At 45.2% G+C, this 14,914-nt stretch overlaps 1 protein-coding gene across 2 annotated transcripts; it reads right to left on the reverse strand.

Annotated features, from left to right (window-relative positions):
- Positions 1-1,533: 1,533 nt before the first annotated feature.
- On the reverse strand, positions 1,534-14,910 carry CEP57 (centrosomal protein 57). Of its 2 annotated transcripts, none has more exons than XM_075266131.1 (11): positions 14,255-14,910; positions 13,779-13,938; positions 12,121-12,300; positions 11,686-11,807; positions 11,253-11,369; positions 10,302-10,379; positions 10,061-10,159; positions 9,594-9,674; positions 8,995-9,221; positions 8,669-8,813; positions 1,534-5,692 (listed from the first exon to the last, which is right to left on the reverse strand). In XM_075266131.1, exons 1-11 carry the CDS (start codon positions 14,282-14,284, stop codon positions 5,483-5,485), a joined length of 1,449 nt encoding a protein of 482 aa, XP_075122232.1. In that variant the 5' UTR covers positions 14,285-14,910; the 3' UTR covers positions 1,534-5,482. The 2 variants fall into 2 exon arrangements, with proteins under 2 accessions (XP_075122232.1, XP_075122231.1); XM_075266130.1 differs by having other exon boundaries at positions 13,779-13,941.
- Between the last annotated feature and the right edge of the window lie 4 nt (positions 14,911-14,914).

Raw genomic sequence — 14,914 nt, forward strand, 5'->3', positions numbered from 1 at the left:
AAGTGGCCCACATGTACCATTAGCTAGACAGTGCAAACTTAGTCTGAAACTACACCAGGTTTATCACAGTGACTGATGCTGGATGATAAATCTTCTGTATCCTTAGACTGCACTAAATTGACTTACTTTGTGGCAGAATTTTGACACTATTTTGCAGCAACATGGTGCATTTAAGTCAAGCCCACTATTATGAGATTATCAAAAAATTGTAGCCCAACCTAGACACGCCATGTCTATTCATAGCCACAATAGTAAGTCAGGGCCTCTGTGTAGTGACTGGTTAATAGGGTCTTCTGTCTGCAAATGGGTTTACTATAACAGATATGTAGATACATTCAATAAAAATACTAACAAGTCCATAAACATCCCAGCCTGGCCCACTATCACCATTTTCTCACGTACGTTCAGTTCTGGTGATGGCAACAACTGTGTAAAGGTTTCTGAGTTAAAAATATTGATGATCTACCCAATGATAGGTCATCAATATCATATTGGTGGGGTCTGAGACCAGACACCCTACCGATCCAGTTGTATGGAGCAGGAAGCAAACATGGCTGCTTCCTTCCTTGCCACACCTGTCCACAGGTTGCATACGGTATTGCAGTTTAGTCTCATTTAAATGGAGCTGAGCTGCAATATCAAGCACAACCCATGAACTGATGTGGCGCTGTTTCCAATTCCTTTAAGTTACAACTATGGGAATGAGCGCCTGCTACTAGATCACCTGTACCACCTGGAAGATGAAGGTAAGATTACAGAGTACATGGTACAAACCACATCAGATATAGATAGATATTATACACACACGCACACAGTACAATCCACTTCTAGCACATCACTGATGTAACTAGTAACAAATGGTTTAATGAAACAGCCCATTTAGTCATATACATAGCTTTATTTATACAGTGCAAGCGAGGACACATACATTACATCATAGAAAAATAAGTGCAATACATGGATTTTATACCAGATGATAGAAAGCACCGCAGACCAATACAGAACCTACAGCACCTTCCATGTTTATGGATAGGTTTTTAATAAGGATCTGTCATTCCTGAAGAAAGCAATAGAAGTGAATGGGAGGCGAAAACCGTGCATTTTTTTGCAAAAATGAGTGACGCTTTTTTTTTTTTTTTTTTTGCAAAAAACCGTGCAGAAAAAAAACCCAAAAAAAACAAACAAACCACACAACACGTTTTTTTTCAGCCCATTCACTTTACAGGAGGGAAAAACAGCCTGGCTTTTTTTTAAGCTGCTTTTACAAATAATTAGTAAGCTTTTTTTTCCCGTGCAAAAATAAGCCGCACGTTCTTTACGTGTGAACTAACCAGCCTCTCCGTCTCATTCCTACTCATCGTGTATTACCCTGGTGAACAGATCGGTGCAGTCTATTAGCACACAGGTAATTCTCGCACCTAAGTATTTTACAACTCTTTATCCAGCAGTATCCCCAGAGGTAACCCACCATTGTTTATGTACCCTGTATTCCGGCATCCGACTGTGTAGGGACACATCTGACAAGAAGAATGGTAACACACAGTTGTCAGTTTATTCATACTCTTCCAGGAGGCACAACAGAGGAATGACACAATGCAGAATTCTAAGAGTTGCTCAAGATCTGTAACTTCATGTGAAATCAAAGTATTTACTACTATAGACAGTCAGGAGAGGTGTGAAGTCCTCTTTAAAAAAAAAAAAAAAAAAAATTGGGGTTACAAAGAAGGGTCAGTTTTTGATTCAAATAGTTCCTCTCTGGTTTATGGGCTGCATCTTATCACATCCTATAAGGATGGCTCCACAGGACAGAAAAATAAGTTCATCTTCATTTTCCGCTGTGGGATTGCTCACTGGGCCCAGATGAATGGGCCTAATAGGGAATCCCAAAACGTGGAATCCACAGCAAGACACTGATTTATTTTTTTCCCCACATCCTGCTGAAATCTCTGCATCCTGTTGAAAAAACAAAATGGGAGGCAGAGTTTTCGGTGTGAACATATCTTAAGGCTATATGCCCAAGAACGTATGTAGACCGGGTCAATGGTAAAATGGATGAATTTGCTTTCTTGTCAGGGCAACAAAACAGACAGGTATAATAATTGTCCTGAGTTCGCGGCCCCATGAACATAGACGACCGTGTGTGTGGAGCCATAAAATATAATGGGTGAGTGTGGTAGCTGATAAAAAAAAAAAAAAAAAAAAAAAAAAAAAACAGCTAGCAGACTGACAAAGCACACATTCGTATACAACGTGCAGGGAACTTGTCCATAGGCTGCTGGGAATTAGGGCCCAAAACCTCAGGACCACAGTCCCATCTATCATGTCTCAGTAGTTTCTTCAATTTAAATCTGGTGGAAATGAGTCCCAGACAAATCCCGATGGTGCAAGTGCAATAAACAGAAATATACACTGCACATGTGCAATAAGCAGAGATGAACCCTTCTCGGCTTGTGCATGCACCAAGAGCTGCTGGAGATCATTTGGTGTAGATGAGCCCTGGACTGAAGGATGATCTTTCATATTCTCTGACAATTGGCGGTATTATATACCGCTAGAAAGCTGTGAGGAACACCCCTGCTGACAGTACAAGACTCAGGGGGAGTTCCTCAAGGCCCAGCAATACAATAAAGCCTGCCCTGGATAGTGGCACCAAAACTAATGCTACTGCTATATCTGGCACCAGGTCCAATACCGACTAAGCTGACAGCGTGCTGAATTCAGCTTATATAAATACCGCTGATGTCAAGGACATGAAAGGTCCTCATTAAACTGCTAAATAGTGCAATGGATAGGACTGCAGTCAGCAGGTTTGTGGCCTTAAGGGTCCATGTACAGGACGGTGGCGGGCCGTATCCCGATGGTATCATTTCAATGTAAAGACAAGCCACAAAACAGACAGGGATAGGACCTGTGCTGACTTTTGCAGACTGCACTCGGCCATCTCTGACGCTCTGAAATACATTATTCAAGTATCTGACAGTCCCACTAAAGTCAATGGAGCGGCACACACTCTCCATTCTGCAAAGCACCCTAATTCTCATGATTGTTGGGGGTCCCGGTGGTCAGACCCTCAACGATCAGCAAGTTACCCCCCTATCCATTGAATAAGGACAACTTGCTGTGACTGGAATATCCCATAAAGACTGGCATAGGAAACTCCAGTCTTAATAAATTCCCCCCCATTTGTGCTCATGAGGCCTAAACACCAGTGACGTTGCCTCTAGCGGTGGGAGAGGGGCTGTTTTCGCCGCACAGGCTCCTTACTAGAGACAATATAGTCAGTAGCTGCCATACAAGACGTGAACAATTCAAGTACAGAATAAATAAGGCCGACGAGGAAGAACATCCTATACAAGCTGCCGACAGCAACCAATCACAGCACAGCTTTCATTTTTTTAAGAAACGCCACAGCCAATCAGAGCTCAGCTTTCATTTCTCATAGTGCTCTTGTAAAATGAAAGAGTGTGGATGCTATGTGCAACAGACAGCGCTAATCCATCTCCTGCACATATATAGGAAAGACCCCTCCCATATACATGGGTACATACGATACATGATAATAATAGGTTACACCAAAATGTCAGTATTTTATCCAAAAACAGGAACTAAAAATCCGCCAAAAAATAAAAAATAAAACAGCCACTTGGCCTTCTGTATCCAATACATCTGTATCTGGGAAAGCTGGGTGAGACCAGTTTAACCGCCATAAAATCTGTGGAAGACATGGCCAATAATCTGCATGTTCATGTGAATGTGGCTTTACCATTCAGGGCATTTGTTACCACCCAGCTTTCCATGGCTGAATAAACTTTACAATGAAGACAACTAGTGACTGGTGATCGACTGGAAATAGAAGGCCGACCTATGCAGAACCTTTCCATGCCATTGGATTTTTGACAGACGAAAAAAGCGTAAATTTTAAGGAAAACATATTTTCTGCGGTTTTAGCCTCAGCTCGCTTTCCTGTGGCCGCATTTTAGCCGTGAAACTCTGTCGGTGTGTTGGCCAGATTTACCGTCCTACACCTTATGTCAGGAGAGGGACTCCTAGCAGTATATACTTATCCTATGAGGTTAGGAGTTCCTGCCTGTCTGCTGTATACTGTCCTGTACTATAATCACTATGGGACGTCGCTGGGAGACAGGCCGGTAAATCCAGCCAACACACAGGCCGAGTTTCCTAGTGTGAATGCGCCTTTAGATATTGCAGGAAAAAACTTTTGTTGCAGTTTTTTGAGCCAAAAATTAAAAAAAATATATAAAAGGAGTCAGATATACGTCTCCCCCCCCTGCTAACCCCTCTACTGTCCTTTGGCTTAAAGAAGACCTTTCATCAGATTGGGCACAGGCAGTTCTATATACTGCTGGAAAGCTGACAGTGCGCTGAATTCAGCGCACTGTCGGCTTTCCCAATCTGTGCTGCAGGTAAAGCGTTATCGGTCCCGGTACTGTAGCTCTTTACAGTCTGTCAGGTACGTCCTTCTGCACAGCAGCGCTAGGACCATATGTATGAAGCCACGGAAATGAATGGGTCCACACAGTATCTGCTGGAACGGATCTCTAATAACCCATGAAGTCATGTGCATAGGGCCTAAGAGTATATTTACACACAGCGGATCTTTCTGTGCCCACCCTCTATCTGAATGGGCCCTTGCAGAATGTCGCTCGCTTCCCACAAAAATTACCTATTGAAATGAATGGAATCAAAAATTTCAGCAACAAATGTGCAGCATGTGAATTTACCCTTAGGCTTTCTTCACATGTCACAGATTTGTACAAGGTTTTGTATCAGAAAATGGATTCCATATATGTGAAAATGCTGCAACAAATCTGCAATAAGTGAATAGACTCTTAGCAAACTTTTAATGGATAGCAGGAGTGCTGCCTATGCCAACATGTATATAAACGCAGATAATTCCCAATACTAAGATACTCTGACAGGCGGAGAAGTCTCCTACGTCCACATAACTGCCCCCCAAACCCAACGTCTAAAAAGCAAGAAGTATCAGAGGTGTCCCTTTAAGAACCATTGTCACCTGATCTACCACCTCAGCACCCCCTTGAAGCCGGACACTTCTATTCGGACATGAGGAGTGTGTAGCGTATCTTGGTTGGCCACTTCGGTCTCCAACTGTTGCAAAATTACATTTCACAGCGTCCCCCAAGCCCCACAAGCACCCCGAGCGCCCGCTCTTCTAGGCTGGATGCAGTGCAATGCGTCAGACATTCTCCAATTAAACCTTAAGGCTTCTAACATCTCTCTAAGAATCTCAGAAGTCGCCTCTGGATATAGATATAAAAGCTTTATAATAAATAAAATACATTCAGAACGAGCGCCCCCTGATGGACATCTGGTAGACGATTATTTTATTCCACCGCGTCCTATAAGTACATCACCGTGAGTGGACGCTGAAGCTCCAGCAGCTTCGGTCAGTGATATACTCAGTCACTATCCCTGAGAGGTCGCCGGTGAGGGCCACACGTTATTCCCAGTGTACGTCGTTCCTCCGTAAGGAGCCCTGCAGCGTCTGCATCTCTCGCAGTAACTGGAGACTCCTCCTGCTCTTCTCTCCGGGACTCGCCCTGTTCGGGTCAGGTTTACTTGTGTGCTGGTCTTTTCTATTGTGAGCGGTTTTGGAAGATTCACAAGAAGATTTCTTTTTCAGCTTTGATTCCTTTAATAGTTTTCCAAGCTGTGGGGAGAATAAGAGCTGGGATCAACATGGTGGCTATAAGAAAACACTGATCATGTGACACCTATAGAATACCCATAAAGGGAGTGGATATTGAATATGAAGTGTTCATTGGTGCGGAATGCCAATTGTACAGCAATTCTGATAGATTTTGTAGTGTCTTGCTCAGACTGTTAAGATTTGATGAGGATTTCTGCAGGGATTCTGGGTCAAAAACTCTCATCAAGCTCACTGACCATCTGAATTTACTGCATGCAAATGGAGTTTTCCTTAAATATAAAAAAAAAAAAAAAAAAAAAAAAAAAAAAAGAGCACTATTTTGTCAAGTGGAATGCCAGTACCCCAATACAAAGTATAATGACCCATTGTTACCCCTACACAGTATGATGCCCCATTATTACCCCACACACCATGGTGCTCCATTAACTGCCCTCTCATAGTATGTGATTTTCAATACCATTATTATGCCGACGACACCCAAATCTACATCTCTGGACCAGACATTACCTCCCTGCTGGCCAGAATTCCAGATTGTTTAGCGGCCGTAGCCTCCTTCCTCTCCTCCCGCTTTCTCAAACTCAACATGGAGAAAACGGAGTTCATCATCTTTGCCCGACCCTGCACAGCCTCCCTACCTGACCCATCTATCAGAGTTAATGGAACCACTCTCACCCCTGTCCCATGGGTCCAATGCCTTGGGGTAACCCTGGACTCTGACCTATCCTTCAAGTCACACATTCAAACCCTCAACACCTCTTGTCGCCTCCAACTCAAGAACATCCACCGAATCCGCTCCTTCCTCACCCCTGAAACCACTAAGACGCTCGTCCATGCCCTCTTACTCTCCCGCTTAGACTACCGCAACACCCTTCTCCATGGACTCCCAGCTAACACCCTCGCCCCCCTCCAGTCCACCCTAAAGTGCGCTGCCCGCTTAATCCACCTCACCCCCCGATCCTCATCGGCTGCTCCCCTCTGCCAGTCCCTCCACTGGCTACCTATAGCGCAGCAAATTGAGTTCACGCTACTAACGCTAACATACAAAGCCATCCACACCCTGTCCCCTCCATATATCTCTGACCTCATCTCCCGCTACCTGCCCACACGTAACCTCAGATCCTCCAATGACCTCCTACTCCGCTCTGCTCTCATCCGCTCCTCACACAACCGTCTCCAAGACTTCTCCCGTGCATCCCCCATACTCTGGAACTCTTTACCACGACACATAAGACTGACCCCCACAATCACAGGCTTCAAGAAGACCCTGAAGACTCCCCTATTCAGGAAGGCCTACAACCCCCAATAACACTATCACCGCACTGCCATCTGTACAGTCTCCCCCTCTCCTTCTGTCTCTACCCCCCTTCCCTCATAGATTGTAAGCCCTCGCGGGCAGGGCCCTCTACCCCACTGTGCCAGTCGGTCATTGTTAGTATTATATCTACCTGTATATTCTGTGTACTGTATGTAACCCCCAAATGTAAAGCACCATGGAATTAATATAATAATGTCCAGCACCATGGAATTAATATAATAATGTACAGCACCATGGAATAATATAATAATGCACAGCACCATGGAATAATATAATCATGTCCAGCACCATGGAATAATATAATAATGTACAGCACCATGGGATTAATATAATAATGCACAGCACCATGGAATAATATAATCATGTCCAGCACCATGGAATAATATAATAATGTACAGCACCATGGGATTAATATAATAATGTACAGCAACATGGAATAATATAATCATGTCCAGCACCATGGAATAATATAATAATGTACAGCACCATGGGATTAATATAATAATGTACAGCTCCATGGAATTAATGGTGCTATATAAATTATTAATAATGTCCCATTAGTACCTCACGCAGAGTAAGGGAGCCTTCACACAGAGTTTACGTTCCGCTCAGACACGTAAACACGTGTCAAAGTGAACGCTGTATGGGTGCATTCACACTGAGTAAACGCTAGCTTATTCTGAACGTAAAACACGTTCAGAATAAGCGGCGTCTAAAGCAGCTCCATTCATTTCTATGGGAGCGGGGATACGAGCGCTCCCCATAGAAATGAATGGGCTGCTTCTTTCACTCCGTGCAGTCCCATTGAAGTGAATGGGGAGTGCCGGCGTATACGGCAAGCTCTGCTCATGCCGGAGCGTACACGCCGGCACTCCCCATTCACTTCAATGGGACTGCACGGAGTGAAAGAAGCAGCCCATTCATTTCTATGGGGAGCGCTCGTATGCCGGCTCCCATAGAGATGAATGGAGCTGCTTTAGACGCCGCTTATTCTGAACGTGTTTTACGTTCAGAATAAGCTAGCGTTTACTCAGTGTGAATACACCCTAAAATACAATCCCATAGTCTTCAATGTCTGCCGGTCTTACACGCACTACATCGGCACACACTGAAGTCTATGGGATTGTGTTTTACACCGCTCACTCTGAACGTGTTTACGTGTCTGAATGAGCAGAGTGTGAAGGCTCCCTTATACATAGTATGTTTCTATATATACCCCCTCTGCGCCTTGTGCTTGATTACTTAGGACGAGCCCTTCTCCCATTCTGTCAGCCTCCGGCATCTGCAGTCATCAATCCCATAACTTGGCGACAGATGGAGGGCCATGTGACTATAAATGTAACTCAGCCAGCACTACACACAGTGTGTTACTATAGAAGAGGCCGAGTAATGTGTACAGTCATGGTCCTCCTCCCGCTGCCAAGTTATGAATTGGATCGATGTCTGCAGGTGTCCAAGGCTGGCAGAATGGGGGCAGAGCCATCATCTGTTAGAAAATGACACAGAAGTCAAAGTAGCTGTGCCAAGGAATCGTGGCTCATGTGCCAGTCTTGGTACACATGCCGGGGGCTGCCAATACCTCATCTATGGATACAGACAAACATGGAGATCCGATATCCCCTTTTAACCAAGTCCATTACTGTGCAGAACACATGACTCACCATGGCTTGGTGCTTGCGTACTTTTGTTATCTGGTCCGCTTTTGCCTCCATTTTCCTAACTAAAACCTCCAGCTCTTCTTCTAGATCTTCTTTCAGGCGGTCGGAATGAGCTTCATTGATCTGTTTCACCAATTCCTGGTGATCACTAGTGAGACGGAGATAAAGACAAGATCACACTGGAATGTATTCAGCAGCTTTACCGCATCTGCGGGGCCCGAGTCATCTCGTTTTCCTATGCAGATCTTACCCATCATCATCCCCAGTCTATAATACCGCCCCGCTCTGTCCTGACATCTTTCATACACACGGCTGCCATCAATACTCACAAACTCATCTGCCCAAATTCATCCTCCAGTGTGAGCAGAACATCAGAAAGCTCCCGATAGGACGAGGAGGACAGCGCCATATTGTCAGTCCACCTGACGCCGCTCTGCTTCTCTTCTAAAGGCTGATCGCTCACCACCCGGTCATTGCAGAAGACTTTATGGTGTTGCTTCATCAGGTGTAGGACATGTTGGACATTGGCCCGTACAGAGTGACTGGGAGCGGTGGACTGAAATACAGAAACGAGAACCACGTTCATCTATATACAGTCAGAAATGTTATATGAAAGGGCGGGTTCACACCTGCGCCTGGTCTCCACTTTGCAGGTTTCCGTCTTCTGCCCGAGAAACTGGACAGGAGACGGAAACCCGGCGGTCAGTTCTTATACCCATTCACTTAAATGGTTTTGCAAAGTGACCGCCCCGTGAGCGTCTTCTACCACTCCGCGGCAAAACCGGGTTTTTTTTAACCGGACACAAAGTCTTACATGTCCGACTTTGTGTCCGGTTAACAAAAAAACCCGATTTCACCGCGGAGACCAGAAGACGCTCACGGACGGACAATGTGCAAACCATTAAAAAAACAAAAACATATTGCTCACCTTCCCTGCAACAAAAGGCACATCTCCGAGGCTTAACCTGTAGTGAGGCTGTGTATGGCTGCCGCCGTGATGACTAGGCTTCTGAAATAGACAAAAATCATTTTTAAAGGGGCTTCCAGGACTAAATTATCAACGACCTATTGAGATCATCAATATCAGATCGGTGAGGGTCCAACTCACTGCACCTCCACTGATCAGCTTTTTTATTCCCAAACACAGCGCCGCACATTGCGGAGTGGCTGTGCTTGGTATTGCAGCTCATTGGCGTTCACTTGCAGCAAACCTGTCATGTGACTAATGAGCTCACTGTAATGAGGGAGCCTGTCAGTATGCCAAGGCTAGTGCCATGAACATACCTAGCTCTATGTCTTCACATTTCTTTGTATTTTCTAGTTTCCCTTCCATTGTGCCACCCCTGGATTCCCTAGGCCCCTACCCCAATTGGATATAAAGGGTTCGGGGATTACCTTCTCTCCATGTGACGTTCGCCTCTTGATCTTCACTTGCTTTGTCGGAGGAGTTAAAGACTTGAGCAGGATACGATTTGTCTCCAGACCCGTCTGAAGCTGGAAGACAAGACAAGCTAAGCGTCCAGCCAAGAACTAAGCACAAGGTGTAGCATTTATATTAAGATTATACAGCGCTGATGGTAAAGGAGTGGGCGCTGGGTTAGGTTTCACCAAATTCAATACTTTGATACCCACTTACCTGAGCTGCTTTCTCCTGGACTAGTTTCCGTTGATGTTCCTCTTCTCGCAGTTTGTGCTCTATATCCCGGATTTTATTCTAAAACAAAGTGAAAAATATGTGACAAGAATCTGAATAGAGCCAAAGGATTCATGGAAAAGGGCCGGTGTGCGCAGCTAGTCATGTAACTGCCACAGAAGGGAATGGAGATTTGCATGGGCAGCCATCTTTCCATAGATAGATAGATAGATAGATAGAATATTATTATAATGTATGATATTATATATAGTAGGACCTACAATTATAAAATAACTTTACATGAATAGTACAGGTGAATATATTAGGTTTCCTTTTCCATTTATCAGGTTGATTTCACCTCTGACACTGCTGTATCTTCAAGACAGAGTCTACCATTGCAGAGAATGAGGCAATAAATCAATTACCCCCCCCTCCCCTCCATAGTCCTCTGTGTGAGGTTAATATGGAGACAGACTCTATATAAATAAACAGCAGGAGTGAAGCTAAGGAGCAGGAAAACAGCCTAAGGGCCCCTTCACACGGCGTAAGCGCTCCACTCATTCCGAGCCGTACACGCAAGCGCTTCTAAACACTTCCCATTCACTTCAATGGGAGCGCGCGTAAAGCCGGCTTTACGAGCGGCGAGCGCTCCCATTGAAGTGAATGGGAAGTGTTTAGAAGCGCTTGCGTGTACGGCTCGGAATGAGTGGAGCGCTTACGCCTTGTGAAGGGGCCCTAATGGTGGAGAAGCAAACAGATCTCCTTAATAAGATGTAATACAAAGTTCCTCATAGTCACCTGTACTATTCATTTTATGTCCTGTAAAACCCCTTTAACGGCATACTTCATTTTATGCTGAGCCCCGGGAGTGCAGGGAGGTCGCAGCGTTTTCTCAGGACAGTGGTCATCCCTTCTAATCTGACCATTTGTTTCCTCCCATTCTCCAATACTGACCTCTGCCAGCACTTGCATTGTGGTCAGCTTCAGGTATTCTTGTTCTAACTTATCCAACTTTTCCAGCTTGGCTTGCAAGTCAGATTTATCTAGAGCTTTGTGTCCTTCAAGTGATACCTGAATTAAAAAATAAATAAAATAAATAATAATAATATTTATTATCTATAACACATACATACACACGCCTGTACATTATACAGGCAGAGGAACTCCTAGCATTATAATAATCTATTCTGGTCCAAGTCCCTGCTTCCCAATGCCATACTGTCCCATACTACAGTCACTAGAGGACAGCATGTCACTGGGAGGCCGGGACTCGTAGCAGCATACATTTTATGCATACACTGTCCGGGCAGGTGAATCTAAGCTTAAAGACATCTGTGACATCCATAAAACATGTCACCCATAATCTACTAATCTACCATCCAGGTACCTGTTTTGCCAGAACTGAATTTCTCTCCGATTCCGCATTTTGGACCATTTTCCTCATGTATTCCAGCTGCTTCTCCAAAAGGCTGCAGCGAGATTCTGCCACCGACAACTGTCTGGAGAGATCTGAGCAAGACACAACAAGCAGGAGGTATTAAAGCAGGGCTTGTACTGTCACTGACATTTCTGGTATAAGAAATAGCTATAGTGCCCTGCCAGGACCTTCCATCTCTATCACAGCACTACACTAAATAGAGGTGTGGGGTCCTTTCCTCCCTCTTTGTAAATTTCATTCTGTAGCCAATAGAAATAGAGACTCTGATATATGAATGAATATATATACAGTATGTATATATATATATATATATATATATATATATATATATTCTGCTCTGGCTTCCATTACAAACCATTTGTACTCATTGTGAAGGGACGTTACCTCTGTTCCTCCTGGACACATCATCTCTGACATGATCTGCGGACCGCGTCTGCTTTTCCAGCTGCTGCTTGTAGTCCAGCGATTCCTTGGACAGGAGTCTGATGTTATCCTCGGCTTTTATCCTCTCTAGTTCGAGCTGCCGGATCTTCTCTTGGAGGTTTTTTAAAGCTGAGATTATGGCTGTAGTTAAAGGGGCAGAGCAGAAAATACAGTTAAAGGGATTTGGAACAAACAGCAGATGGCACAAATGTGACCGATGAACAGGGGGAACACAGTGGCTCGGTGGTTAGCACTGCAGTCTTGCGGCGCTGGAGTCCTGGGTTCGGAACAACATCTGCACGGAGTTTGTATGTTCTCCCTGTATTTGTGTGGATTTCCTCACATACTATAAAGACATACTGATAGGGAGAAAAAATGTGACTGGTGATCATTATGGATCCTTTCAAGGGTAGGCAGATCCAACATGGCCACTTTACTGGTTGTTAGCCAGAGGTCCAAACTCATCTAAGCACTGAATACATGTACAGTAGAGCTCACAGCCTTGGAAATATTGAGCTCTATCTATATGATCATTTCATCTTTACTTCACACAGAAAGCCTAGGAGCAATATATTATGGGAGCTCAGGGTGAACCCCCTGCACACAGATTGTTGACTTCCACTCTGGGTGTGAAAGAAGAAAAGAACCCAAAAGGAAATGACTTTAGGTGTGGTGTCCCTTTAAGCTGTAAGTCAGTATAGGTATCAGTACACGTGGCCTGCTCACAGCAGATGTTATGAGGAGCGCGCTCATGAATATTTAAGGCAGTAACCAAGCTCTGAATTATTTATACGGCTACAGGCAGAGCGGCGGCCCCAGCACTGGAAGCAACAACTGACCTGATGAGTGTCCAGACATGGGGGGGGGGGTCTGACATCTGGGACTTAACTGATAACAAGAATGGGGGTACCCAAATCCATGCACATGTGTTATCATGGATTACTAGGCTGTATACTAAATGTGAGAGATCAGATCTGTACAGGGGGATAACTCGCTGACCAGTGGGGGTCCAATCAATAGGACTCTGACGCTTCCCTTGTACCCCCTAAGTGAATGGAGTGACTGCTTGTGCAACTGAAGATGCTCAATTCACTGTTACGGAGCTGGGAGTTCTATGGTTAACCTGTGGTTGGATTCTGGCGAGGGAACAGGATCCTTATTAGGGATCCCAGTGATCAGACACTTAGCACCAATCCTATCTTATAGGGGGATGATTCCTTTAAAGACACATAGATAAAGGATAAGTGTCACATCACTGGGGGTCCTCTGGTGAGAAAGAGGATGGGGGACAAAGATCGCCATATGTATCAGTGTGCACGAATGACCGGGGCCTCATTCACTTCTATGGGGCTGCAACAGCATATTGGTGAATGGAGTGTAAGTCATGCAAATGCACTGGCGACTCACTCCTCCAGGCCCCCATCGGTCAGACCCCCAGGGAAGTAACTCTCCTGTGGTTAGGGGGGACGAGTGACTTTAACGGGCCACTTATCCCTTTAAATCTGACTTCTAATAAAAAAAGATTTGGCTCCAAATGTTGTCCCTTTAGGTGCCAAGGTACATTTTAGTTAATCTAGAGCTCTGCCAATTCCCGGTAAGTGACACCACATTCTAATCACCTCTACTGTTGCTCTCTGGATACGCCACTGGAGACCTGCTGGGAGAAGGCTGCAGGTCAGAGGTCACGGACAGGTTCCCTCTGGGGTAGGAGGCGTAAGACGTGGAAGATTGCGTCTCTTTACCGCCGAGTCCTTTCGATGTCCCGGGTACCGCACTGTGCTGCTAAAAGAAGGCAATGGAAAGTATTAAAGATGGCAGACATGGGGCTACTGGCTATAGCTGCAGTTACCGGTCCAATATAGACCACCACCTAGCTTTCTTAGGGTCCAGAATGGCACATATAAGCTACGTTGCAGTACAACTAGGTATGCATGCTGTTCAGGACTATAGGAAAGCTGGGTAGTAATGGTGGCAATAGCAGGTGCCCCTACAGTGTGAGACCTGCACATCCCCCACCCCATCCTCCGCCTCTTATGGGCATGCTGAGCCCAGTAGCCCACCTACAGCCACACGAAACTAAACCACCACATCTCACCGTCTTGGACTGGAAGACACCGCTCGCCATCTCTCTTCCGGGAAACAACAGCTGTATTAATCCGGGTCATCCATCATACACAAGCTGCAATACACAAAACTAACCACTAGGAGGAGGCAGAGCTCCCTCTACGTCATCACTATCTAGGCTGATTGACCAATTATCCAGCCTATCAAAACACTCAAGCGCGAAAGAGGCGGGGCCTCATACACCAGCACATGAACCACCGACATCCCGGTCTCTTGCTCTAGTGTAGTGACGATGACGGTGACTCTCGGTTATGACGCGTCTGTCGCCATTACTAGTATTGCTTTACGTGGAGAATCGTCAACGGCGGCGAAAAGGAATAAGTAGCTGATGGTCTCAGGCAGCCAGGATGGACCAATAGGAATACCGATGGGCGTGGCTACCTACATAACGCCTATTTATATTTCTATTGGTTAACGTCAAGCAACCAATAGCGTTCTAGGATGCATCTTGGCCTCGGTTCCCTAATTGGCGGAGCGCACATTCATCCTTCGCCCCTATTGGTCAGTCAATTCAAACGGGTGTTTCCCGCTTGTAAGAGGCGCGCTGTGATTGGCCGCCTCGCTCCTTCCTTTGTGGTGATGCAGATTTGTCAGTATCCGGTTACGGATTTCTTGTTTTTTTTTTTTTCTT

This window comes from Leptodactylus fuscus, chromosome 2, assembly GCF_031893055.1.
Source record: "Leptodactylus fuscus isolate aLepFus1 chromosome 2, aLepFus1.hap2, whole genome shotgun sequence".
In the NCBI taxonomy this organism is placed as follows: Eukaryota; Metazoa; Chordata; class Amphibia; order Anura; family Leptodactylidae; genus Leptodactylus; species Leptodactylus fuscus.